The sequence below is a fragment of the Quercus suber genome, unplaced genomic scaffold (assembly GCF_002906115.3).
Source record: "Quercus suber isolate HL8 unplaced genomic scaffold, Cork oak 2.0 scaffold_320, whole genome shotgun sequence".
Classification (NCBI taxonomy): domain Eukaryota; kingdom Viridiplantae; phylum Streptophyta; class Magnoliopsida; order Fagales; family Fagaceae; genus Quercus; species Quercus suber.
In genome coordinates, this window is record NW_027069774.1 from 574,950 (window position 1) to 601,439 (window position 26,490).

General features: G+C 32.7%; 3 protein-coding genes and 1 non-coding gene across 4 annotated transcripts; 2 read left to right on the forward strand and 2 right to left on the reverse strand.

Annotated features, from left to right (window-relative positions):
* Positions 1-9: 9 nt before the first annotated feature.
* LOC111998661 (uncharacterized) lies at positions 10-2,306 on the reverse strand. The gene is made up of 3 exons (XR_010632809.1): positions 2,248-2,306; positions 1,238-1,381; positions 10-388 (listed from the first exon to the last, which is right to left on the reverse strand). It is a non-coding gene; the product is annotated as an uncharacterized LOC111998661 (transcript).
* Positions 2,307-3,931: 1,625 nt separating this feature from the next.
* On the forward strand, positions 3,932-4,906 carry LOC111998682 (transcription repressor OFP6). The gene has a single exon (XM_024030772.2). The coding sequence runs from the start codon at positions 4,045-4,047 to the stop codon at positions 4,579-4,581; it is 537 nt and encodes a 178-aa protein (XP_023886540.1). The 5' UTR covers positions 3,932-4,044; the 3' UTR covers positions 4,582-4,906.
* Positions 4,907-17,099: 12,193 nt separating this feature from the next.
* Positions 17,100-18,160, reverse strand: LOC111998687 (transcription repressor OFP13). Its single transcript, XM_024030777.2, has one exon. The coding sequence runs from the start codon at positions 18,004-18,006 to the stop codon at positions 17,218-17,220; it is 789 nt and encodes a 262-aa protein (XP_023886545.2). The 5' UTR covers positions 18,007-18,160; the 3' UTR covers positions 17,100-17,217.
* Positions 18,161-21,932: 3,772 nt separating this feature from the next.
* LOC111999583 (ABC transporter G family member 15) lies at positions 21,933-25,926 on the forward strand. The gene is made up of 7 exons (XM_024031711.2): positions 21,933-22,442; positions 22,629-22,751; positions 23,704-23,835; positions 24,064-24,348; positions 24,448-24,720; positions 24,810-24,917; positions 25,415-25,926. The coding sequence occupies exons 1-7, from the start codon at positions 21,966-21,968 to the stop codon at positions 25,769-25,771; spliced, it is 1,755 nt and encodes a 584-aa protein (XP_023887479.1). The 5' UTR covers positions 21,933-21,965; the 3' UTR covers positions 25,772-25,926.
* Positions 25,927-26,490: the final 564 nt, after the last annotated feature.

Here is a 26,490-nt window from a genome sequence, read left to right on the forward strand (position 1 = left end):
ACATACATATTGACCAACACAATTTTCATCTTCCTGCAATAGGAGAACAAGAACAAGGCTCTCGATTTTAAAGAGTTGCAAGTGATCCAATGGTTATTTACTATTTACATTAAACTTTGCCTAAAATAAAAATGAAAATAAAAGTAACTCTTATGTCACTGCAAGTTACATTATGACATCGGTAGCATCCACATTCCTAGTAAATACATCACATCAATATGTTCTGTCTTCAATTTTGGTCTTGTAGCAGGGAACTTACACCTATAAGTATAATTATATGCGGTCAAGGTGCTGGTCCAGAGATCAAAGAGTCAAGGATCGATACAAGCCAGAGGAAGCCAATCTTCCGTCAATGATACTGTAGTTCTACTAGCAGGTTTTGATTTTCCTGTGTAAAGAATTAAGGATATTGTTAGTGGAATGGCTCTGTATTAGACAGCAATATTATCACCAACAATGAGAACAATAATAGTATTCAATTTCAATAATGATGGATCTGATTTTCCACCATAACAATGAAATCAACACCAAAATATTATTTGACTTTCCTAACCAAACAGACAAATTGCCTTCTCTACACTAGGAAAAATGACAAGCTATGACTTCATGAAGTAATGCATATTGAAAAAGGAGTTACATAGGCAGAAACAAGATCAATACGCCAACACCAGTGCGCTGTTGTGCACATCTCATCAGTTTGACTCTCCATGAGACACTCAACGGCATTTGGTCGGTGATTTTCTGTTCCAGGGGCAGTAAATGTTTTTGCAAAAGAACAGCTCAATTACATTTGTTGCTTCAATCACAAAGAAAATCATACTAAGTCTTTTGATTAAATCATAAACTTCCCCCGCAATCATTAATTCTACGTGTGTCTTGACAAAGAAAATGATGGGTTGAGTTGGGAAAGGTCTTGGTTTTGGTGTAAGATAATAAAATCATGGTTACCATTTAAAGTTTATTCCAGCTTTTATGATAAGCATTACAAGGTACTATTCGTGTTCGGTAATTAATGGCAGTAGCAGATTAACTATTTGTGTTCGGTAATATCACTGCATTGCAAACTAATCAAAAGTAAAATGAAGGATTTTTAAATAGGGTAAAGAAAACAGAGTTGTTATAATGCTACAAAATAAAATTTAAATCATTCCAATTGACATTTAAACATTATGGGATGATCAATAGTATATACAAAAAACTATTAAAATCCAAAAAGGTAGCAAGAAAGGAGTCTGACCTCAGTGCCCTGAACATAATAATTGATTCTTGATCAAGCTTGCTACATACTTTGCAACAAATGATGAACCAGCCTCAGTGCATGAGAAAGTGTGAGTATGGTTGCTTTCAGTTGATAGAGAATGCCTGGGACCTGATTGGAAATCTGCGATGAAAAGATGGGTATAAAATAAGCACAAGAGATGAAGAATCCAAACTATGGGAAAAAATAAACTCCAGACAAGTTCGGCATCATAGCATATTCAAAATGATTGTAGTTGTCATAATTACCATTAGTATTGCTGTGGAATTCTTCACCAAAATCATTTCTCTTTAAATATGTTAATATTGGCCACATTAATAATGATATACCATCATATGTTATTAAGGATTCTTGTTGAATTGCCGGCCTACTTGAGAGCAGCCTCCGTTAAGCCACATAACTTATCAAGCACCTACTTGTCTGACCAAATAACCAACTCTATTCTCAAATAAAAGTGATTTTCATTTATAGATTATTGCCATTAACATCATGGACATGTATCATTGAAGTAAAAATAAACACCAAACAAAGAGTATAAATGTTTTACTCCTTAAGTTTCAAAAGTAACTACTATGCCGACATGTTTAATTATCTTATATCTTATAAAACCCCTCTTTCTAAGATTATATGCTTGTGAAAAATTATGAATAATTAACCTATAGAATGTTTAAGCCTTTTGAAATTTGAGGGGTCAAGTATTGTCTCAAATATTAGGGACAATTTAAGCATGAATTTGAAGCAATGAGGAGTGCGTGAGGATTTACCCAAAGGTCTTGTGGCGAAGGAGAGAGAAAAGAAGAGGAGGAGGGGGATAGGCAATATTTCAAGGGTCATGGTTGAGCATGTATTCCAAGATACAAATTCAAACACATGCGTTTCCCATACAAACATTGCACATACTTAGCACAATATTCCTTTGACTCTTTTCAAGAAAACAATAAACCCTTTCATAACATGTTTATACGTAACACTTGAAATCCATTACACACCTCTTCAAACATTTGAAGTGGAGCCCAGTGATCATCAACACCAAACAAAAATGCAAGTTAAAATAGTAAATAACCATTGGATCACTTGCAACTCTTTAAAATCGAGAGCCTTGTTCTTGTTCTCCTATTGCAGGAAGATGAAAATTGTGTTGGTCAATATGTATGTATGTGTGTGTGTGTGTGTGTGTTGTAGAGAGAGAGTAAATATTAGAAAATGCAAATAAGCATGCATGATAAGTCTATTGTTTAACCCCATCATTCACAGCTGCAAAATTCAACTAGCCATAAAATAGATAAAAATAAGAATATGACTTTTCTTTTTTAGGGGGAAAGTTGGACTCAAAATGTTCCATGGATTAGTTGCCACAGAGCTCATATGAAGGTGATCTGAATTTCTTTCTTTGTGGGAGATTCATGTCATGAAATTATTTCTAAATTGACCACACTCCTTAGCCACCCCAGTTAAAAGATAGAGATTAGATAAGCTTACGTTTACTAGCATTAAATTTTGGGAAAGGAAAAGGAGTTGTGAAGGATAAAATCTCTTCATATAAAACACCTGTCCTCCTTGTAACAAAATTTTGAGCACAAATTAATATTAGCTACTGTTGTCATGGCATATTTTGTGTAAGGTATACTAGTTGCATCTTCTGGTTATGCAAGTAGCATTTGCAGATGACTTGTGTAATTCCCTTTCTGGATAGATTTTCAAGTTGCTGTCTTACTGAGCAACCTGCTAACAACTACTAGTTCTTAGTGATGAAGAGAAGGGATCCCCTTCAATTGAACCCTCTAATGTTCTTCCATTTTTGGCTAGATGTGCAACACGTGACATTTATTTGAATTTTAAACGCCGCATGTCTTGCATCGTCTAGGTTGGAGGAAATTGGAAGATTCAATAAGAATTGACCTTATTTTATGAAATTATCTAGACCGTTTACTTATTACATTTACCGAAAGTGATTCAACTTATTGCATTTATAATAGATTCGATTAAACATGAATGTGTTTGTTTGCTTCTTTCACATTTTTTACAAGCCCTTAAGTTAACGAAGGAGACAAGTACTCGAACTTTTTTTTTTTTTCCCCCTGATAATGACAAGCGCTTAAGCTAACCCGAGGAGATCATTTAAGAGGTATTGATTAGAGTTTGTCAGTATATATTGTAGGATATACTTATATGGACTGGGCACATAGGCTTTTGCAGTGAGGTAGCCCCAATGAAAACGATCTGGACCGTTGGCATCAAATAACAAGTGGCTTAATTTTTTTTTCTTTTATTCTTTTTTGGATCCCTAGATCATTCCCACTGTCAAGCCAGTTTCCTAATTCTATATTCTAAAAAATTCCTAGGTTTTCTTTATCATGTTTGGCATACAAGTGCATTATCTTATAATCTATAAACTTTGTCCATACTGAAACCATATTCAATTATCTTAATTCCTAGATATTCATCAAAAAATATTCCTAGATAGACTCTGAATCTCATACCAAGATATGACAGTCAAACAAGGATAAATCTTTCAAAAAAAAAAAAAACTTTTTTCTCGTCAAAATATGCAGTTATGATCATGTTGTCATTAGGTGAAAAATAACAGACCAGTCACGATATCATACAATGGACCCACTTGAGCTCACATGTAGAATTTATAGAGCACTAAATCAAAAGCCTCATCTCACAGGTCACTCACTCACTTCCTAAAGTCACACTTTGTAGAGAAACTCTCTCTCTCTCTCTCTCTCTCTCTCTCTCTCAGAGACTCTCACTTTCTCTATCTTTCTCTTCAGCTAGCTGCAATGCCTACCAGCAAAAGAAAACTCCTCATCAACAAAGTTTCAGTCAACATAGGGTGTAGCTGCAGAAAATCAAAGCTATGTCACATATTCAATCCAAAGCCAAAACCCAAAACCCCCACATACCAAAAACAAAAAAACTACCCCTCTTCTTCTTCTTCGAGCTCATGGGACAAAGACAACACCTACACAAACACAAACACAGTGTCTCCAAGCGTTGACTACACAGAGAATGATGATATAAAGGGCTCAAGGACAGTCAGAGGGTTTGGCAAAATAGATGGTGAGAGTGTTGCGGTTGAGAAAGAATCAGATGACCCATATTTGGATTTTCGCCAGTCAATGCTCCAAATGATATTGGAGAATGAAATATACTCCAAAGAAGACCTTAGGGAGCTCCTGACTTGTTTTTTGCAGCTGAACTCGCCGTACCACCATGGAATCATTGTTAGAGCTTTCACTGAGATATGGAATGGAGTGTTTTCTGTGAGGTCTAGCTCTCCTAAGCTTTACTTTGGATGTAAGTCACGTGAGATTTAGGAGATGATGATGATAATGATGCACTTGGGCAGTGATGGTGTTTCATGCATGCGCGTGGCTTTGTGTCAACTTTGTATTTAGTGATGCAATCTTGTGATGTCCAATTGTCCATGTATCATGTATCATGTATCATGTATCATTATCATTATCATGTATCTTTGCAAGATGTGCAAAAACTAGGATGTGAATCAAATAAATAGCAAAAAAAATTGTAGAACTAAGTTCTAAGTTCTAACATCTCTTTTTCTTTTTCTTTTGGTTGGTGTTTATGTATGTTTTTCTAAGTGGAATGTGTTTATTGATGTTCTTTTGTTGGTGTTCTAAATTTCTATTGTCCTTAAAAGACATATTACCTTTTTTTTGGGGGGGTCAATGGACCATATTGAAAAGCATGCAGTGTGAGAGGAAGTGTCGTATGTATTAAGCGTAAAAGTGTATTTGATATCTTTAATTTCTTAAGTTAATCAGTGGCAATTTCTTTCACAATTTTTTGTTACTAAAGCAACAAATTATGTCAAGAGTCTTAAGAGTCCTTTTTTTTTTTTTTTTTTTCTTTAAATAAATTATTAACTATTACTCTCTTTTTTAAAAAAAAAAAAAAAACCATTACTTTAAGTACATTTTCCTTATAATTATCCCCCCAACAAAAAAGTTACAAATTATAATTAATATAACATTATTTTTATATAAACTCACCGATAACACAAATTTTTTTTCCCTGAAATGGATCAATCACAATAATACTATTTTTGTATGTGACTAGGATTTGTCATAAAAATTGGATTCCATGGGCCGTACACGAGCGGAAGGCATGGTCAAAATCTTTCACCAGATTTCGAGAAGTGAATCGCTGGTGAATGGTGGTGTATAAAAGAAAGGCATTGGAATTTGAAGTATAATAATTAGATTGATGTTAATGTGTGGGACAGTTTTTTTTTTTTTTTTTTGGTGAGGAAAATGCGTGGGACAGTTGGTTTAATGCTTTTTTAAAGAGAGAATAGAAATTTCGTGTCTGATTTGCACTGTTTCCCATGCTGTCATCACCTTTTGGTGCTCACTTTTTTTTTTTATAATTATACTGCATAAATCTAGGGAGGTACCAAATGGCTGTATCTCACCCAATTTACTCAGCAAAAAAAAACAAAAACTCAGCAAAAAAAAAAGTATCTCACCCAATTTCACAAATAACATGTTACAAAATTTCACTTTTTATAGAATTTATAGGGTTTGATTAACAATGCTGTCAAGACTTTTATTAACGATCTTAGAAATTATTTTGCATCACTTTATGAAAATTAAAAGTGTAAAAAAATTATTTCTATTTTTTAATAAAATTTTTAAAAATATTTCTTAAACGTGTGTCAGTAAAACATTTTTTAACAAATCCAATTTAGGTTGCATTTAAAAACTTGGATTTAGATTTAAATTTGAATTTTAAATTAATAAATTTAATAAATTCAATTTATAATATATTTAGGTTGCGTTTGGAAATTTGAATTTGGATTTTAAATTAATAAATTTGACTTGATTCCAAATCCATTTGAATTTAGATTTTAAATTAATAAATTTGAATGCCTTGATTTCAAATCCAAATCCTTAAACTTTTTTATATTGGGAGAGATAGACACCATAGAGGGTTTTTTTGAATAATTAATATAATATATATATATACACACTTTAACCTAAAAGTCTTAAACCCAACAAATATATACTCCATAATGTTATATTATTTACTCATTTTTCTCATTATTATTTAATATAAAACTTCACTCACAAGTATATACCCAATGTATTTTTATTTTAATCACCCAAATCCAAATTTAAGTGCCCAACATGTCATCCAAACACACAATATACTTTCCTTTCAAATCCTATTGAAGTAATCAATCATGAGTGGCACTGTACTAAAATTTTCAATTACTTTTCTCCCACACTCTCTCTATGAACTCATCACTAAACAATTCATCACTAAACATACGTATATAAATTATAATGTGAAAAAGTTGGTGACAAATTTTGTGCCTCCAAGATTTTCTTATTAGCAAAGAGACATCTCTCTCTCTCTCTCTCTCTCTCTCTCTCTCTGAGAGAGAAAATCACTTACAAAGAATTATGGAATAAGTTTTGATGGTTATGAGCCTAATCGTATATCATAGTCATGACTCATGACCATGAATTAGTCATTTCAAATTTGAAGATGTTTGGTAACAGATACAATTTTATCTATAGTCTAATTGAAAATCATATCGTTAAGGTACTTGTAAGACACTGTTTATATATATATATATATATATTGTGTATTGTTTTGTGCTTGCTCTCTGTTTCTGCATATCTGTATTGAATTTAGAACGTACAAAAAGACTTGAAATGTAGAGCAAGTAGTTCTTCCTATCAAATCAGCCAAATAGGGAATGGAGTTTCCTTTTTTCATTGCAATGATCGATTTGGTTGTTCCATGTCATTCAACCGACAATGTTTGATCAATCACCTTTAATTGACATAGCCAAAAAAAAAGAAAAAAAACCAACTTTAGTTGAAAACGATCAAATACTTCTAATAACATCATGACAAAAGTTCATTTCATTTGATTTAGAAAGAAACTAAAAAATGAAATTGTGAGGAAACCCAATAGCTTATAAAAGTCAATACAACCTGAGCATGCATTGAAGTGACTTTATGAGAATGCATATATTAAAAAGAAACAACTCTCTCTCTCTCACGCACAAAGACACTCATTACTATTTCATAAATGACTGTCTGATCAATTCAAGAATTTAAATGTGGTCTGCCTTCAAAAGTTAGTCATATCTAAGGCAGGAATCATGATGCCAGTGGAAATGGAGAGGGGGGGCCTTAATTTAAAAGAAGAAAAGAAGCAACCATTACTCTCGTGATGAGACTGACAAATCCACCGGGTGAGCAAGTCTGTCCAACTCAGCCTCCTTAATTCCTTGCTTCGAAATGCATTAAAAAAATTTCTTTATTGCTTTCAAGTTTCAATGAGCAAATATTTATCTCATTTGTTTTAGTCACAAATTAGTAGTCATAACTTTGCAGAGATGTCCTTCATGATTTCTTTTAAACTACATAAAATGGCCCATAATTTATACCAAGTTTTAGATTTAGTCTCAAGTTGTTAATTTTATCAATTAAAACCTCATTTATGAAATTGTTTAATTTAAGGTCTGTGTCTGTCTATGTTATTTTATGCATTGAATAACAAATCAAATAAAAGTAGGAAACATTAATTCAACTATACATTTTATTTAGGACTTGTTCATAAATCAATTCAGCAGTCATTAAACAAAGATAATAAAGAGAGAAATCTATTTTTATTTAATTTATAGATGGAAAGAGAAAACTCTATTTAAAAAGTTTTATAAGGAGAGAAAGTAATTGTCAAAAATTGAAATTGATTACTTAGGTGAAACACATTTTATCAACTGTTTCCATTTTTTTTTTTTTTTACATCATTACTGCCAAAAATAATGTAAATGAAAAATGAACATGGACAAGAACTTCAAATTAAAACAGTTTCATAAGTCTAGGACTTTAATTGGCAAAATTAAAAACTTAAGGCTTACTATCAAACAGAGCATAAGTCTTGGCCCTTTCACATATGCCCCTTAGAACTTAGTTGCAAATTGATGGACCAGCCAATGGTGCCCTTGTCAACTTATCAAATCAAAATCTCAGTTTCGCAAGCAAAATCACAATCTTTATCTAATCCCTTATTACCTTTTCTCTGATAGTGGGGGACATGAACATCTATCTGGTTTTGTAGGCCAGCTAAAAAGATAAATATGGACGTGTTGCCTAAACTGAAAGCTAAGTTGGTAATTAGACTTATCAGGAAAGAGGTGGGGAAGAGAGAGTGAGAGAGTGAGAGGTGCATAGAAGTAAACTGTATAAAGGAATTATGAAAATGAATAAACCAACTGAGAGTCAAAATAGACCCGAAGAATACCTCAATTAAGTGGAGGTCACTGGTGAAAAATTAACATTGTTTTGTTTAATTTGGTGTAGTACTTTCATTGAAGTCTAATACTGTATATAAACTTTGGAAAGTAATATTATCTGGTTTGACAAAGATCAGACAATGATATAAAGTTCAGAATATCATACTTAAAAATATAATAGTTTAGTGAGAGGAAATTTCTAGATGTTTGGCCCTTTGATACTCTTTTTTCCCAAACACAAGAGAAGAAAGGGAAACAAAATGCAAACTAAAGCAGACAGTTATCAACAATGAGCGCAAGAAATGCCATTGCTTCATTTTCTTGTCCCTGTATGATATCTCTCTTTAAGTAGCTTTTTCCTTAAAAGATGTTTGCTTTTTGTTACACTAATGACTGTTTAAGCCTACTTTAAGGAACGCTGGGTTCCAACCCAGTTCTCCTTGCAACCTAAGGACCCAGCATAGCATTCATTTTAAGCCAAGGATATGGGTCCTTGAGGCTCAATCACATGGACACCTAGTGTGGAGCAAGATATTAGCAATTAGATAAGTTCACTTCACTATGTCTAATATATATCCCATTGGTTTGGCAATTTTAACATTGTTAAGATACAAACCATTTAAAGTACAGGGGACAAGGCCTCATGAAAAAAGGGAAAAACAAAAGGTTCTTGATTCCAATTTTTGTCTCCCTTCATTTGGGGTTGAAGAGGACCAAATTTACACTTTGAAAGGGCAAAAAAGAGAGAATATACTTTATCCCATGTAGTAGTGTAGTTTACTTTACCTCCCTAATTTTTAGAATGTTGTACTAAGCTCACTTATACTTATACCTTAAATTAAATTGCAATTTTCTATAGAGGAGTGTGCATAAGTCAAATTAGGTTAAATTTGGAGTATTTTTCAACTTAAGGTAATTTCGATGGATTGAGAAATATCCAAACTAACCCAACCCATCCCATAATAGCTCTAAAAACTAACCAAACTCAACTCTTAGAACCCAACTCAACTCTTAGATGTCAAGTTGGACAATTTTATTAGGCAAAAAAAAAAAAAAAAAAAAAAAACTACATTCAGCTATTGAGGTATGAAAAATGCTATGTTCACAACAAATCTCAGGAGGTTATTGACTGTTATTGGTGAGCAAAAAAGTAATTCAAGTAATGAATTTAAATTTAAACCAATAACAACTTACTATCTATAATTTGTTGTGAAAAAAAAAATGTAAAAATGTTATAAACGTAACACTTCTTGTTGAGATATATTATTCAATAAATGATTGATATTTACACAATTAAGCCTAATATTTTAACTTCATCAAAATTAAGTCTCAAAATACTAAAATAAATCAAAATAACATATTTAAACTAAGTCTCATGATCCGAAATACATCGAACTAACAAAACAAAAAATCACCCCAATGCATGAGGTTTAAGTTTGTTGGGTTTATGGGTTTAATGGACAGCCCCAGTTATATTTTCATCCAAATTGACTAAAAAAGATAAAAGAATTACAAAAAAATACCACTTTTTTTTTTTAATAGAAGGTCCTTTTTTTAATATATATATATATATATTTTATGTTATAAATATTTCCTTCAGTTCAATTTTCCCGCCCATTCAATGGTTTTTGTTTGATTAAATTAATGAGCATTGAACCTTCTTCTCAAATTAATGAGCATTGAAAAATAACATGACCTCATGCATTGGGTTACGGGGAAGGGGTATTTATGGGTAACTCAATTATTTTTAATGCTCCTTAAGTTAATCAAACAAAATATTCATTTAAAGTGTTTTATTTGATTTTTTCTTTTCATTTTTTAATCAAGCTTTGAGTTCAGCCAGTATCAACCATGGAAAATATGAAAACACATTTATATAAAGATAGAAAATGGAAGGAAAAATTGGTACTTTCGTCATTTTAAAATTATTTTCTATTAATTTGGATAGAACATATGACGTTACAATTTAGTCCAAGGTTAAGGGGGTTTAGTGTAACATTCAAAAAATCAAAGGGGGCAAACTAACCACATGTACGAATTTTGTATTTTACCCAAATTATTTATAATAAAAAAAAATTGATGGATATGAGTTTTTTAAAGTCAGCACTGAAGTTTGGGCGATATTTATTGTATTGGTTCATTTTTAGGCTCGATGGGCTTGAACATAGGTTTAGATTCATCTTCAACTTCCAGCCTTTTGGGCCATATGTAAAGCTACAAAGTGGTCTGAATTAGGATTGGCCATATGCCCAATTTTCAAAACTGTCCAAATATATCTAATAAATTGTTATAAACAAAACTAAAATCAAGGTCTATGTGTTTCTCAAAAAAAAAAATCAAGGTCTATGTGAGGAGGTAGTATAATATAAATTAATAAAATGGTAATCACTAATCCTTAAAATCCCTAAAAACTAGTATCCAAAGTTAGACAAATGTCCATGACTAGACCTCTCATGACTCCTATGGCCACCAAAAACCCAGTAGAAATACATTGTTATCAATGTAATAAATGACACTCACATTTAATTATGTGATCACAAGTCTTAGGGCTAGTTATTTAGGTTGCAAAATGAGAGTCTAATTAATAGGTACCAAAGCAATTTCAAAACGGTGACCATACCTTTCTTTTTCTTCTTTTTTTCCCCCAATTTCTTTGTGGAAAGTTTTGGGTCTACTTTCTCTGAAACCTTTTTTTTTTGCTTTGGCGTATTGACTTCATCTAATTCAAATCCATCAAGATAACTGTCATAAATACGTAGAAGTTGGAAAAATCCACAAGTAAACAATTAAAGACTCAACCTCTTTCACTTATTTAATAATAAAATATCAAATGCATTGTAACTTATGTCCTTCAAATTAAATTCAGAATGGAATCTATTATTCATGTTAAAAAAAAAATCACTTTGAGAATGTTAAAATTTTTGTAGTTTCTATGAAAATTACTTCATGATTGAACACCATACAAATTTGGAAAAATCTTACATAAAATCTTAGAAGATTAAAGAAGCAAGCAAAGCAATTAAGGCAGTGCTCATTGATCGAAAAACAGAGTGAATTGTGGGATTGGGCGTATTGACCCATGCAGGGGCTATTAATGCAAAGCCAAAAGTTTTGAAATTGGGACAGACACCAACTTCTATACTGTTTGGACACTATCTTCCTGGAAATTAATTTTCTTGGAAAATGAGGGAGGTCTTACTGTTGGGTCATTATCTCACAAATTGCCATACTAACATTAAATGTCATCAAAGTAATAGTTATGCTTTGTATTGGTTTCCTACAATCTTAATTTTTGACAAGTAAAAGCCTGCAGAGTGTTTGTTTGTTTGTCTGAAAAACACAGATTTAATCAAATGTGGCTCATTATTTGCTAACGCTGGTGGAGAACACTGATTAATTGTATTTGCTAATATCGTGGCCATCCATCTTGTTGACTTCCACTAATCAAGTACTGTAGAAAAACTTCTCGAATTAGTGAAAACCTTGTCAAATTGTTGCCACTGATTTTGATCAATTGGTATCCTTGAAGCAATCTGATCAAATTCATTGTAAGAACATTCTTCAGCAATGTTACAACATAAAATCATTTCCTTGGTCTGGTAAACTTCTTCTTGAGATTTCAGATTTCCAATTCCAAGAACTGTTTAGTGGGAAACTTTGAAGAAAGAAAATTTACAATATAGCAAAAAATTTCCTGACCCTTGCTAGTAATTAATCACATTAGTATTTCATTTTCTTTTGAATTACTATACTTAGCACAATAGCATTTTTATGGTACACTTTGTAGGACAGTTATGTGTCACATAATATGGTACAAATATATTGCATCGATGGTGGATTGGTAGTAATAAAAAGTGGCACCTGGAAATGGCAATTGCTAATGGACAAATAGTACATGCTAATCTTTCAAGTAACATAAATTAAAGTAATAACTTTGCATTGCTTACCGTGAATTCAAGCTTAAAAAATCAGTGGCACGAGGTTTAGAAGCTTCGCCGCTCGGACAAGAATCTCGGCTCAGAGATTTAAGAGGCATCTATGCTAATTGCTAAACAAATACAAGTCTCGAATGTGGAGCTTTGACATTTCCCTTGTTCTTATATCATATGTTTAATTTGTTTTATGGAGTATTATGGTAATGCGAGCATTAATGTTAGGTAACTGAATTGACATCTCTTCATATATAAAGTGTATGAAGGTCTAGGGGAGAAAGAGTTTAAATTCAAATCATAATCCAAATCGAATTCAAATTAGTTTCTAATTATAATTTAATTTTAAGTCAAGTATTTATTTTAATTTTGATGTCAAGCGATTCATTCATAATACTCATTAAAAAAATTGAGATGATCACCTCGTTTACCTAGGTAAGACCACCCCATCTTATCATTATTATTAAATGATTCCGAGTATATATATAGGATACAACCTAGTTACCAATAAAGATTAAAGAGAAAATCATGAGATCTAATTCGGCCAGCCACCAATGTAAACAAAAAGGGTTTTTACGCATAATTCAAATGCCCAATAAATTTCAATCAATTATTCGAACATAATGTATTAAAGTGTTGCATTCATGTTTATTCATGTAAGATGTTACATGTTGTAACAGATCAAAAAAATTAAAAGATACTATGAACTTGCAAACATGCACCGCAATCCAAAGACAAGTACATAAAAGCGAAGATCATACATGATTTAGTACTATTGAAGATATTCATCCTGGGGTGTTGTTCATGCGAGGCCTTGTGAATCTAGATTTAAAATTCAAACAACCTTAATGGCTTATAATGCAGTAAAGAATTAATTATACTCGGGTTATCAGCTTTATATTTATTGTGATTCTCAAAAAAATAAAAAATAAAAAAAATTATTTTTCCATCGGTTTATTTTATTTATTGTGTAAAAGTACAATTATTATTAAAAAGTTGTACATTATCTTTGGTGGTAAAATAATATCATCCAAACAAAGCCGAAGAGTGAAAAATTTTAGTTTCATATACAAAGTCAAATGCCACAATCTGATAGGATATTTAGTTTTGATTTTACTAAAGTAACTAAATCATATTTTAGTGTTATGAAAAAGATAGTATTCTTACGCCGATCTCACGAGCTCAATGTTTTACTTATAGAACCAATATATTAGTGAGACATTGGGCTCAATGTTTTACTTATAAAACCAATATATTAGTCAGAGATTGGTCTCATTAGACCCACAAATACAAAATATTTTTTCATATACGTGAGTCCTCCCTTGCACCCAAGGAAAGAAAAAAAAAGAAGATATTGCACCAAGTTTGGGTAAAGATATGTTCTATCTTTTGGCAGTAATATTCTAGCTAAATATCACATCAAATTTAATATTTCAACTATTCATCAGACCACCCAGGCACCCACTACATGTCTTCTTGTTATTTTCTCCTTACCTATATGTTCACCTTTTGTTTTTTTCTCCAACATTTAGTTTGCTAGAGAGAGAAATTTAAATTCTTTTGTGCTGTGAGGTATAAGGTGCCCTATCTGAACGAAAATAAAAACAAAACTTTAAAATTATTTTGTATAAAAATTGAAAACGTTGTAGCCAGTATAAAGCTGAATAGCAGGTGGGTTTAATATGTATGCCAAATAAAAGTTGTAGTTTCTTTTTTTACTCTCAAAACAATGAATTTATATTCCATATTCAAGTAGTCATCTAGAGATAAAGGACCTTTTTTTCTTTTGTTTAAATAACGGACCTGTTTAGGTTCTTTTTCTTAAACCTTGCTTTCTATTTTAAAATTCAAACAATTTTTTTTTTTTAAATGTGTAAAAGTGTTATCAAATAAATTTCAAAAAATGAAATTATTATTGAAAAAACATTGGTTAACTATACCTTTTTTTTTTTTAACGAAAGGGGTTAACTGCGTTATGAAACACAGAAAAAAATCATTGTTTTGTAAAATTATCTCTCGTGCTCAAAAAAAAAAAAAAAAAATAAAAGTTGTACATTATCTTTGGTGGTAAAATAATATCATCCAAACAAAGCCGAAGAGTGAAAAATTTTAGTTTCATATACAAAGTCAAATGCCACAATCTGATAGGATATTTAGTTTTGATTTTACTAAAGTAACTAAATCATATTTTAGTGTTATGAAAAAGATAGTATTCTTACGCCGATCTCACGAGCTCAATGTTTTACTTATAGAACCAATATATTAGTGAGACATTGGTCTCATTAGACCCACAAATACAAAATATTTTTTCATCAAAGATACGTGAGTCCTCCCTTGCACCCAAGGAAAGAAAAAAAAAAGAAGATATTGCACCAAGTTTGGGAAAAGATATGTTCTATCTTTTGGCAGTAATATTCTAGCTAAATATCACATCAAATTTAATATTTCAACTATTCATCAGACCACCCAGGCACCCACTACATGTCTTCTTGTTATTTTCTCCTTACCTATATGTTCTCCTTTTGTTTTTTTCTCCAACATTTAGTTTGCTAGAGAGAGAAATTTAAATTCTTTTGTGCTGCGAGGTAATAAGGTGCCCTATCTGAACGAAAATAAAAACAAAACTTTAAAATTATTTTGTATAAAAATTGAAAACTTTGTAGCCAGTATAAAGCTGAATAGCAGGTGGGTTTAATATGTATGCCAAATAAAACTTGTAGTTTCTTTTTTTACTCTCAAAACAATGAATTTATATTCCATATTCAAGTAGTCATCTAGAGATAAAGGACCTTTTTTTCTTTTGTTTAAATAACGGACCTGTTTAGGTTCTTTTTCTTAAACCTTGCTTTCTATTTTAAAATTCAAACAATTTTTTTTTTTAAATGTGTAAAAGTGTTATCAAATAAATTTCAAAAAATGAAACTATTATTGAAAAAACATTGGTTAACTATACTTTTTTTTTTTAACGAAAGGGGTTAACTGCGTTATGAAACACAGAAAAAAATCATTGTTTTGTAAAATTATCTCTCGTGATCCAAAAAAAAAAACTATCAAGCTAAAAGACTCAACAAAATAATTACATGCTTTTTTTTAGGTTAGGAAAAATACAGTCGTTAAAAACAATATGTTTGTAAGTTTCTCTTGTTATTTTTAGCGAGCAAATTTCAAAAATATTAATTTTTTTTAATTATTGAAAATATAACCAAATGGACCCAATATTTGATTATTTTCAGCCCAAAAAATAAATATTTCACAATTTATAAAGGCAACGACGACATTGCAGCAGATTGGTGCAGATGCAAGGATATGAGTGTTTGGACCACGCCAAAATTCTGCGCTGGATTTGTACCTATCTTACGATAGTGACTATCGAGCTTAAACACTTACCCAAAAAAACAAATAAAGGAATATCATGTTTTTAAATATTTATCCAAATGATAATGACTACCTTTCTAGTTTAAAATCAACGGTCCTTGATTCAAAAAAATCATGATGTCAGAACTCGAGCACAAGAGTATAGTTTTTTTTTTTTTTTTTTAGTAAAGCACAAGAGTATAGTTAGTACTATAATGCCGTGTGGTGCATGATATTCCTCTTATGCACTAAGAATAAAATATACTCATGTGAGTCTGTGAAAAGGTTTGCATTGGATCATTTTCTTTTTTTGCATATTCAATTACGCTAAGCAACTCATAATTGTAGATATGGAAACCAGTATTCCATTTATAACGGAAAGAATGCCGTTTAAGCAATACTCCTTTTTCCAAGCTTTATGTTTTTTTGTTTTTTTGGTATCAACTTCATGTTTCTCAAGTATCATTCTAGTACAAATACATGATAGTTATAAGAGTTTAGGAGCAGCGCTCACAATTTTTTTTAACAACCACTTTAAGTGGCATTTTGTTTTTGGGTTTTAATTTAAAACTACTATTAAAATTATTTTTTGAATTAATTATAAAAATATTGTGAACATAACATTTCTAAAAATTTAAACTTAAAGTAATTAATGATTCAATATCAATCCTTAAAAACTTAAAATTTAATAATTTAGTGAGTTCTAATTAACTCAACTAGTAAAATCTCTAATGATTATATAAGAAATCTGATTGATATCTTGGTCTGATGATAAAAAACAATCATCATGAGCTTGAAATTGTCTCTCCAAAAAATTTAATAATTTAGAGTGATTGGTTTTTTTAAGAAAAAATCATCATTTTTAAGTTACTAATGATACATCTAATCTCAATTAGACGTTTTAGTTTTTAGTTTAATCATGTCATGTGACATCTAAGAAAGTAAAAAGTCACTACTTTCAACTTTAAGAACTTAAAAATGCTCGTTTAGCAAAAAAAAGAACTTAAAAATGCTCATGATTGAACTTCATTTATTTCACCCCTTATGAATAATGAATTTCTCAATTAATAATACTTTTAATTTGTCTTTTGCAATAATAGAGATTTTACTCACTATTTTTTTTTTTTTCCATTTTTTCTTGTCTTAGAGTATGAAATAGATTTCCCAAAATGGAACACCAAGCTTAAAACTAGAAATTTCCATGTCTCATTAGCTTTTTCTTATTATGCGCAATAGAAGGGGGACAGTTTCCTTCATAGACCACCAATCTCTCTACACGTGTGTACTTTGTGCACAGAGAAAGAAAGAGAGAACTAATTTCTTCCATAACAAAAAAAGTTCTCATTTCTCAAAAAAAAACCTACAATGGTATACATACGTATCCTTACATTAAATCAAACATTTAAAGATGATGAACTATCATCTTCATTGTCTTTGATCTCCTTCTCACATTCTAATAATGAAGATAAACAAGGAGTGCTATCACTATCTTCCTCAACTTCTAATGAGGAAACACAAGGAGCAGTAGAAGAAGAAAATGAAGAAGTATAAAAAGATAAAGGAGAAGAAGGAGAAGGAGAATGAGAATGAGAACAACTACAAGTAGAAGATGAATTAGCAAACGCAAGACTAACCAACAAATCAACAAAAGCTCCAACAATATAGCCACGGTTGCTCTTGTCATTTACTCTCAAATACCAACACAAAAGCTCTTCAAGGCCTTCCCAATCTTTCACTCCATGAGCCTCCACCATTTCTTCCATAGACTTTCGAAAATCCACAAAAGGGTCTTGGGAATCCATTGACAATACCACACTTTCCTTGTATGGAAACCCACTTTCCTTTGCCTCTTCCAATATAGAACTTGTCTCTTCTGGCTTGAAAAACAGCCTCTCTTGTGACTTTAACCCTCGAATCACTGTCTCTACTGGGTCCACTCCTGAGTCTTCAGAGGTGGTTGAAAAGCTAGGTGACTCTGATGAGTTAGTGAAGCAAGACTCGGTTGTGCCTACCACTTCAATGGCAGTGTCTAAGAAGATTGAGTTCACGGTCTTGTAAATGTTGTCATTGCAGTTGGTTCTGAAAGAAAGGGTTCTAGGTTGTTGGTGACAATACCAAGGCCATGGAGGCCTTGCAATATCTGTGCTTTTGAAAGGAAAGGGAAGCTTCATTTTCTTGCCCATATCTCTGAATTTCTTGGTGAGGAATGTGGGATGGTTTTTTTCTATTTTTTTCAAATGAGTTCTGAAGCTCTAGATGTGAGTGTGAGATGTGAGTTATTTATGTAGCAGTAATGGATAGTCAGAGAGGGTTAACAGGAAGATTTAAAGATTGGCAACACACATGTGGGGGAAGAAGTTGAAATAAAGGAAAAGAAATGAGGCTGGTGGGGACTTTACCATGTGTATTAAATTATTAGCTTTGGATGGAAGTAAATGCGCCCAAGTGACCTTCAGCTGAGCACATTGAATAATATAGTACTGACTGCCACTTGTTTCAAAGTGAAGTTTTTTATGACTTTACACCCTTTCCCTTGCAATTGGTCACGTCAATATGTCATGTAGCTCACGTTAACAATTACTACCATGTTGCCCTCACGAAAATTTGAAAAAGCTTGCATCCCTGCTGCACATCTTTGACTATCCCTTACATTTTCTAATTTCTTTAAGTTTTAAGAATGATGAGCAGGAGACCCACAAAATTATCAACCCCCTGGATTGTGATTTTATAATTAAAGATCATAAGTCAATGAAATCTAGCATGCTTGTCTAGAGTTGTTCCTAATGTACAAGAATTTCTTTTCTCAATGTGTGCATTTTAACCTATCAAATGTCTTTCTTCTTTCTCTTAAAATAATCAAAATTTTTTAAGGGAACAAAAAATTGAGTCTGATGATGCAGTTAATCGATGGCACAACGTTAATCACGTACAATTATAAGGAGGAATGAATGGCATTAGAGAGTTGCTGAACATTGGTCAAATAGGAACTCTCTGCGCAAAAAAACGCTGCATATAGACCCAGTTTTTTGTAGTAATGATCATGCTGGAAAAAAAAAAAAAAAAAAAAAAAAATCCAGTTTTTTGTAGTAATGATCATGCTGGAAAAAAAAAAAAAAAAAAAAAAAACTTAGGCATTTGAGGGTTTTAAGAATCTGTTTAGATACTACTTATTGCTAAGAACTGAAAACATTGTAGCAAAATAATTTTTAAATGTGTGAATAGTATTGTAAGACCTATTTTTAATGAAAATTTTACTGAAAAAATAGGTTTGTAAGTCCTATAAACAGTGCATAGGACCCAAATTTAACGCAAACGCTAGACACATTTGCTATCCAAACACACGCTAAGTTAGTAATTGATTATTCCAATGAAAATGATTGTCAAGGGGATATTTCGTAAGGTTAGACATCCATACCTTTTTCTAATGACTTTACTTCCCTTTTTATGCACATCAAGGGAGTGGATTATTCCACCATTGTAATCTAGGTTTCAAATTTGAAACATAACGTCCTCTTCTGTTTTTGAAAATATCTCATAATGGTAGGAAGTGTCCAAAATCTCAGTCGTTGTAGTTCGAATTTATAAATGTTGCCATATAATTAAGGAATTTGCGGACTTTGTTGTTTTCTTATTTAGGGGAGCTTAGGAGCAAAGTTCCAATTGCCTTGGTTGAGTTACCATGTCACATTCATTAGTGACACTAAGCTCGGTCTTGTCGAGATGACACGTAATAATTTCTTCTATCAAGATACATGACATACATTGCAATTAATAGAATACAAATTGAAACATTCTTTAATAGAACAAAGGATTTCTATTAATTTATCATTCATTCATATTGTTAATTTCCACATTCTATTCACTTTTTGAGAGTCAATAGGCAATTGTTGTGGCTTCACCCTTTAGGTGACAATTTAAGAAGCCATAAGTGATTATTTTGTTATTAGCTTACTAGACAAGAAAGTATTAGGAGTAACAAAAATATGTGTAATGCCTCTCACACGAGATTATCATGTGAAAGGCGTTACCTCTAATCTTATTACACATAAAAAATTCTCCTTATTAAACCATCCATACACTAGCCATGACTAATAATTTCCTCAATTCATCCACAAAAAGTTAATAAAGCCTAACCTTAAATTAATAGGGAAGGCTTATTTCTATTAAAATGGGTTTTTATTAATTTATTTTCATTAAAAAAAAATGTCAATGGTGAGATGGCCTAGAAAGTGACAACTATCCTGCAAGTACCTTCTATTTGATAGTTGGGAAAATTACTACAGGGAAAGAGTACCTTAAAGATGGGACTAATATGCTAATTGAAATGAAATTTGAATGGGTAACCGTTATTAAGCCTGATTTTCAGTTAAACGTCAACGGTCACACAGCTTCGTGTTTTAGACGACTCAGCCCATTGTACTAATAAACCCATAAAAACTGACTTTTTCTTTTGTATTATTCTTATGGAGAAACATTGTCCCCCCCTCCCAACAGATCTAATTTTTGGATTTTCTGAACACTGTGACCTGACCCACATATACATTGATCGCTTTTGCAAAAACAAGATTAAATGGGTTTTCAATGGGATCTTTGAAATTTAATGCTATTCAACAACAATATTTGAAATAGTAATCTTTCTTTTTTTTTAGGGAAATTTGAAATAGTAATCTGATAAAGGTAGAGTAAAGACTGATTTATGAAATTACCAGTAACCAAACGAGGTGGACCAACCAAAAAATAAAAGTAGTCACACATAGATGTGAGTCTCTGTTCTGACTGTGACACTGACCATGTCTTATTAATTACCACCAAACTAAGATGAAAGGACGAGGAGGAGTTAATTTGGTGAAGAAGAAGAAGAAGAAAATTTAAAAAACTAAATTGCATTGAATTGAAGAGGATAAAATTGGAGGGAAATTCACAAAAAATAAAATATGGGGATGAAACTGTTGTGGAAGTATCTATAAGACGTAACTCTCTTTCACGTGGTTCATCATGAATGCCAGAGGGAAGATGGAGACCCTTGCAAAGACCCATTTATTACTTATCCTATTCATGAACTGGTGGGATCTTCTGCAGCAAAGAGAAACAGAGAATCAACAATATATAAGAAGAGGGATTTGGCATGGCTAGCTTTAGTTTTTGCAACCCCTTTACATTTAATGCTTGGTTGCATTGTTTCCAAAACCTCTAAAACATAGGTCACATCCATCTATTGAAAGTTGTCATTGAGGCTGCGTTTAAATCGGGTGAAAAGCATTTCTGGAAATACTTTTCACCATTTTCGGATGTTTGGTTGCGCACGGAAAACGCATTTTTCATAAATTAATTTCCGTTGATCAGTGGTCAAGGCTGAAAACGATTTTACCTTTCATTTTCACTTCAAATCTAATTTTCCGGAAAAGAGAAACAGAGCACGAAGAGAGAGAGAGAGAGGAAGGAAGAAACGGTGAGCCCAGGCGCACTCCACCTGAAGCACGTCCTCGCCGGTCAGATCGCCATTCTCGTCGCCGTCGCCTCCTTCGTCCTTGATCTCGTCGCCTACTTCGTCTCCGATCTCGTCGCCTCCTTCGTCACCGATCACGTAGCCCTCTCGATCGCACCGCCCTCTCGATCGCGCCAAGATCGCGATCACGGCGCCAAGTTCGTGCCTGCGAGATCGCGCCGAGATCACGCCGTCCTCCTCTGGGTCAGATCATCATCTCCGATCTCGTCGTCGTCTCGATCGCGCCGCCCTCTCGATCTCGTCGTCCTCCTCTGATTTTTTTTTTTTTTTTTTTAAAAAAAAAAAAAAAAAAAAGGTGTGTGACAGGACTAACACTAACACATTACAACAGTTCACTTTAAAATTATTTGATAACTTATTAAAACAAAAAATGTAGTATTTAGATCACTTTCCTACCTCAACTTAAATAAACTGAAATACTATCATTCATAATTTCTTTAGACATTGCAGATTATTTGTAACATAAAGTTTAAGTCTGTTGAAAATGCTAAACTTTTGAAACCTCGAGATCAAAATGATCAATTAAATCCATATGCATAAAATTGCTGTAAAATGATTGCAATGGTCATCTAGCTGACCCTTTTGTCTTTAAATCTGCACGTAGATTAATTTTGTTTCAATTTAATTCACTATTGTATGTGCAAATTTCAGGCTTATGTAACTCAAGAGGATGTGTTGTTAGGAACTCTCACTGTGAGGGAAACCTTAACTTACTCAGCACATTTGAGGCTTCCAACTAAAATGACCAAAGAAGAACTCAATGGCGTTGTGGAGGGAACAATCATTGAAATGGGTCTCCAAGATTGTGCAGATAGATTGATTGGCAACTGGCACTTAAGAGGCTTAAGTGGTGGTGAGAAGAAAAGATTAAGTATTGCACTCGAAATCCTCACAAGACCTTGTTTATTGTGTCTTGATGAACCCACCAGTGGCCTTGATAGTGCCTCAGCTTTCTTTGTAGTTCAAACTCTTAGAAATATTGCTCGTGATGGACGGACCATTATCTCTTCAATTCATCAGCCAAGTAGTGAAGTCTTTGCACTCTTTGATGACCTTTTCTTACTGTCTAGTGGTGAAACTGTTTATTTTGGAGAAGCAAAGATGGCAATAGAGGTATAATAGTTTACATATTCCTCTTTATCACAAGCATGGCTTTGCAATATAAGAGTTTGATGCTGGCACAATAAATTTTTGCTGTTTTAAAAAATAAGAACATCTCACTCTTAAAAGGTTTAATTTGATTTAAAATTCATAATGAGTATCTTCTTGGTAATCTAAGCTGTTTCATGATTCTTACAGTTCTTTGCTGAGGCGGGTTTTCCATGTCCAAGTAGAAGGAATCCTTCTGATCATTTCCTACGCTGTGTCAATTCAGATTTTGACGTTGTAACTGCCACATTGAAAGGGTCTCAAAGACTTCACGTATGTTTTACTTTGAGCCAAACTCTTTAGGTGGTATATGGATACTTGGTATATATTACTGTGGCTGTGTTTAATGTGAAATTGCTGTGGCAAATCCCCTTTCAATTTCTTTAATTTCTGTATATATTAGATGTGGAACATCTTTTAGAATCTACTTGACTTTGAAGTTCACTCAAAATATTCATTTTCTTGGTGATTGAGGGTGTAACATTTGCCATCTTGTCATGAAAGTCACTAGGCCTCTTATTAGCAAAGCATGGCTGGTGTAACACTGATAGAAGTAACAGGATCCAAAGTTGTTTCGTAAATTTCCAATGCAGACAATTCATTTCAGAACTACCAAGTTCTCACCTTCATGAAATAATCCCTGAGATATCAACTTCTCTAAGTTTTTGACAGCAGCAACAATTCATATTCTCATAATATTTTGTACTTAAGGATTACATAAATATCCTTAGTAGTACAAAGAAACATGTGAGACACATTTTGTTTCTTTCCAGATTTGGCAATCTATCAATTATGCCTTGACATGGCATTCAATCATAAGGTTTTATAATCAATTATCCTAATTGCCTTGCAAACCTTCCCAGAAATTCCGAACTTTGTCTCCAAGCTCTCATAAAGTTCCTTTCTATTCTAGTAGCAGCTATTACTGTTTCTATTGATTTTCAAAGTAGAATGTTCCTGTTAATTTAAAGGCTATGTAGTTCTCATTTTGTTACTTAACCAAATAACATGCCGACTGTGAACAAATTTACTTTCTATACCAATTTTTTTTGTTGAAGGAAGGAAGCAAAATAAACTCATGTCTGAAAGCCCCCTTAGACTCTTCAAACTCCTCATCTTTTTCATTTTTATTCCAAACTGTGTTTGATACTAATAACTATTATTTTATAGTTTCTAATCATTACTACATGCCTAGTAATTATTATTCTCTGGCATGTTATTATAGGATGTCCCCACTTCATCAGATTCTTTAATGAATTTGCCTACAGCAGAGATCAAAGCAAGGCTTTCTGAGAAGTACAGGTGGTCAACATATGCAAAAAGGGCAAAAACTAGGATTCGAGAAATATCAACCATTGTAAGCATTTCAACCTAGATATTCATTTTTATTCCAGTGATGATTTCTGCATGGTGCATATTAAGATCCACAGTACACCAATGTCACCAGAACATGTAAAAAAGAAATTTGTACTAATATGTTTGATATACAAACACAATTATATCCCAAAACGTGAAACTGTTATTGAGTGATGTCAGATATGTTTGTTATTTTTCATAACAAATATGAATGAATTAATGTTTGCAGGAAGGAATTGCATTTGAAACAAAAAGGTCCAGTCAAGCAAGCTGGTGGAAACAACTTTTAACATTGACACAGAGATCAACTGTGAACATGTCTAGAGATGTGGGATATTACTGGCTGAGGATAATAATCTATATTGCTGTATCTATATGTGTTGGTACCATCTATTTTGATGTTGGCACTGGCTACACAGCAATCTTAGCCAGAGGAGCCTGTGGTGGTTTTGTAACAGGGTTTATGACATTTATGTCAATTGGAGGCTTTCCATCCTTCATTGAAGAGACGAAGGTAAACAACCTCATTCATGAAATTATATGGAAAAAATGTCTACTGAGGACTTTCTATCCTCTCATTTTAACCTCATGATTTTTTTCACCCTTGAAACAGATTTTTTATCGAGAGAGGCTTAATGGGTATTATGGAGTAGCAGTATATATTCTATCCAACTTCCTTTCTTCATTTCCATTCTTGGTTGCTATTGCAGTTTCTACTGGGACTATTACATACTACATGGTGAAATTCCGGCCAGAATTTTCTCATTATGTCTACTACTGCCTTAACATTTATGCCTGCATTTCTGTTATAGAGAGCCTCATGATGGTTGTAGCTTCTTTGGTTCCAAATTTCCTAATGGGAATTATTACAGGGGCAGGAATTATTGTAAGAACATATACTTAAGACAAGTCTTATTTCCATCATCTTAAGCATGCCATAGTTGTCATCATCATCACTATTGGTTGTTTATGCAGGGAATATTCATGATGACCTCCGGGTTCTTCCGCTTGCTGTCTGATATTCCCAAGCCATTTTGGCGCTACCCAGTTTCCTATCTCAGTTATGGCTCATGGTCACTACAGGTACAGTCTATGTGAATAAGTTATGCATATTTTGCTCATCGCTCATGCTGTCAAAACAACTGAGGTATCTGATGGGGTTGAGAAATATATTTAGTTCAGTTATGACTCATGAAATATGAAAAATGAAGATAAATCAAAATCAATACCAAAAGTTGTAAAAGTAGTTACTTTCTTCCTCTTGGCTAGATGAGTTTTTTTTGGTATTTTACAACCAGAAATGTGTTCCAAGGCCCAGAATGTTAAGTAAATTGTTTTACTTTTAGGTGCATAAACAGCTCAGAAAGGTTTACTTGGTTTTGTTATATGATTTACTTTCCAAAAAATTGTGACCAAAGAAAATTTAAGGCCTCCCAATAATGTTTTGAGATATATAACTGACTGCATCTGGTTACTTTAAGTTTAAGAAATAGGTCACTAATTAGTTTATTTTATAATTAGTCCAACTTCCACTGTACTGATGAATGATTTTGATTATTTTTTTTACCAAAATTGGCCAGGGAGCCTACAAGAATGACTTGATTGGACTCGAATTCGATCCTCTTATACCAGGTGACCCCAAAATGAAAGGCAAGGATGTTATCACAAAATTGTATCGCATGCCAGTAGATCATTCCAAGTGGTGGGACTTGGCTGCTCTAGTCGTTCTCATCATTTTTTACCGGCTACTCTTCTTCATCATTCTCAAGTTCAAGGAGAGAGCTTCACCATTATGTCAGACACTTTTTACTAAGAGAGCCCTACATCATCTTGATAAGAGGCCCTCCTTCAGGAAAATACCATCATTCCCTTCAAAGAGGCATCAACCTCTCCACACACTATCTTCTCAAGAGGGTCTCAATTCTCCTCTCCACTAGAAGCACCAACTTAGACTTTTGATTTACAAGCTACAGCTGTTATAGTAAAACTGTGGCTATTTATGAGCATTGTTATTGCTCAAATATAAGCAAATGAAAAACAACAATACAAAATTCTGAGTTTTTAATATAGGAATTTTTTAGTATTCTAATGCAGATAAGAAGTATCAACACACATGGGACATGGCATTGCCCAGCTAGTGTTGCTTTTTCTTATTTTTCCAACTTGTATTTACTGTATGTCTATATAAACTTAAAGCACCACTTGACTTTCTGTCCTTTTGAACTAATTGACAAATTACCCAAGATGAGTAAGAGCGCGATCGAACTGGAGACAGTACCTCCAGATCATCCACTTCAAGAAAACATATTTCTAAGTAATTGTTGCAAAGATTCTATATCTATTTTTATGGAGAAGAAAATATCACATAAAAATAGACTTCTTATTTGTACAAAAGGTACTTTGATCTAGGAATGAGCATTAAGAAACTAACGATACTGCTTTATCTTTGAAGTTGTCTAACGATCAGTCACTAATCTTTGGTGTTTTATTTAGACCAAATGAAGAAAAAAATTCACTGGTGTTTACTTGGACCAAATGAAGGAAATGATTCTGGTCACCAGAGTAATGGTGGAAATTTAAAACAATTTTTTTAGAGATAAAAATTCTACTATAATCCATGTAGGGACTCAGTTTGGATGGGTTTTCAGCCCAACAA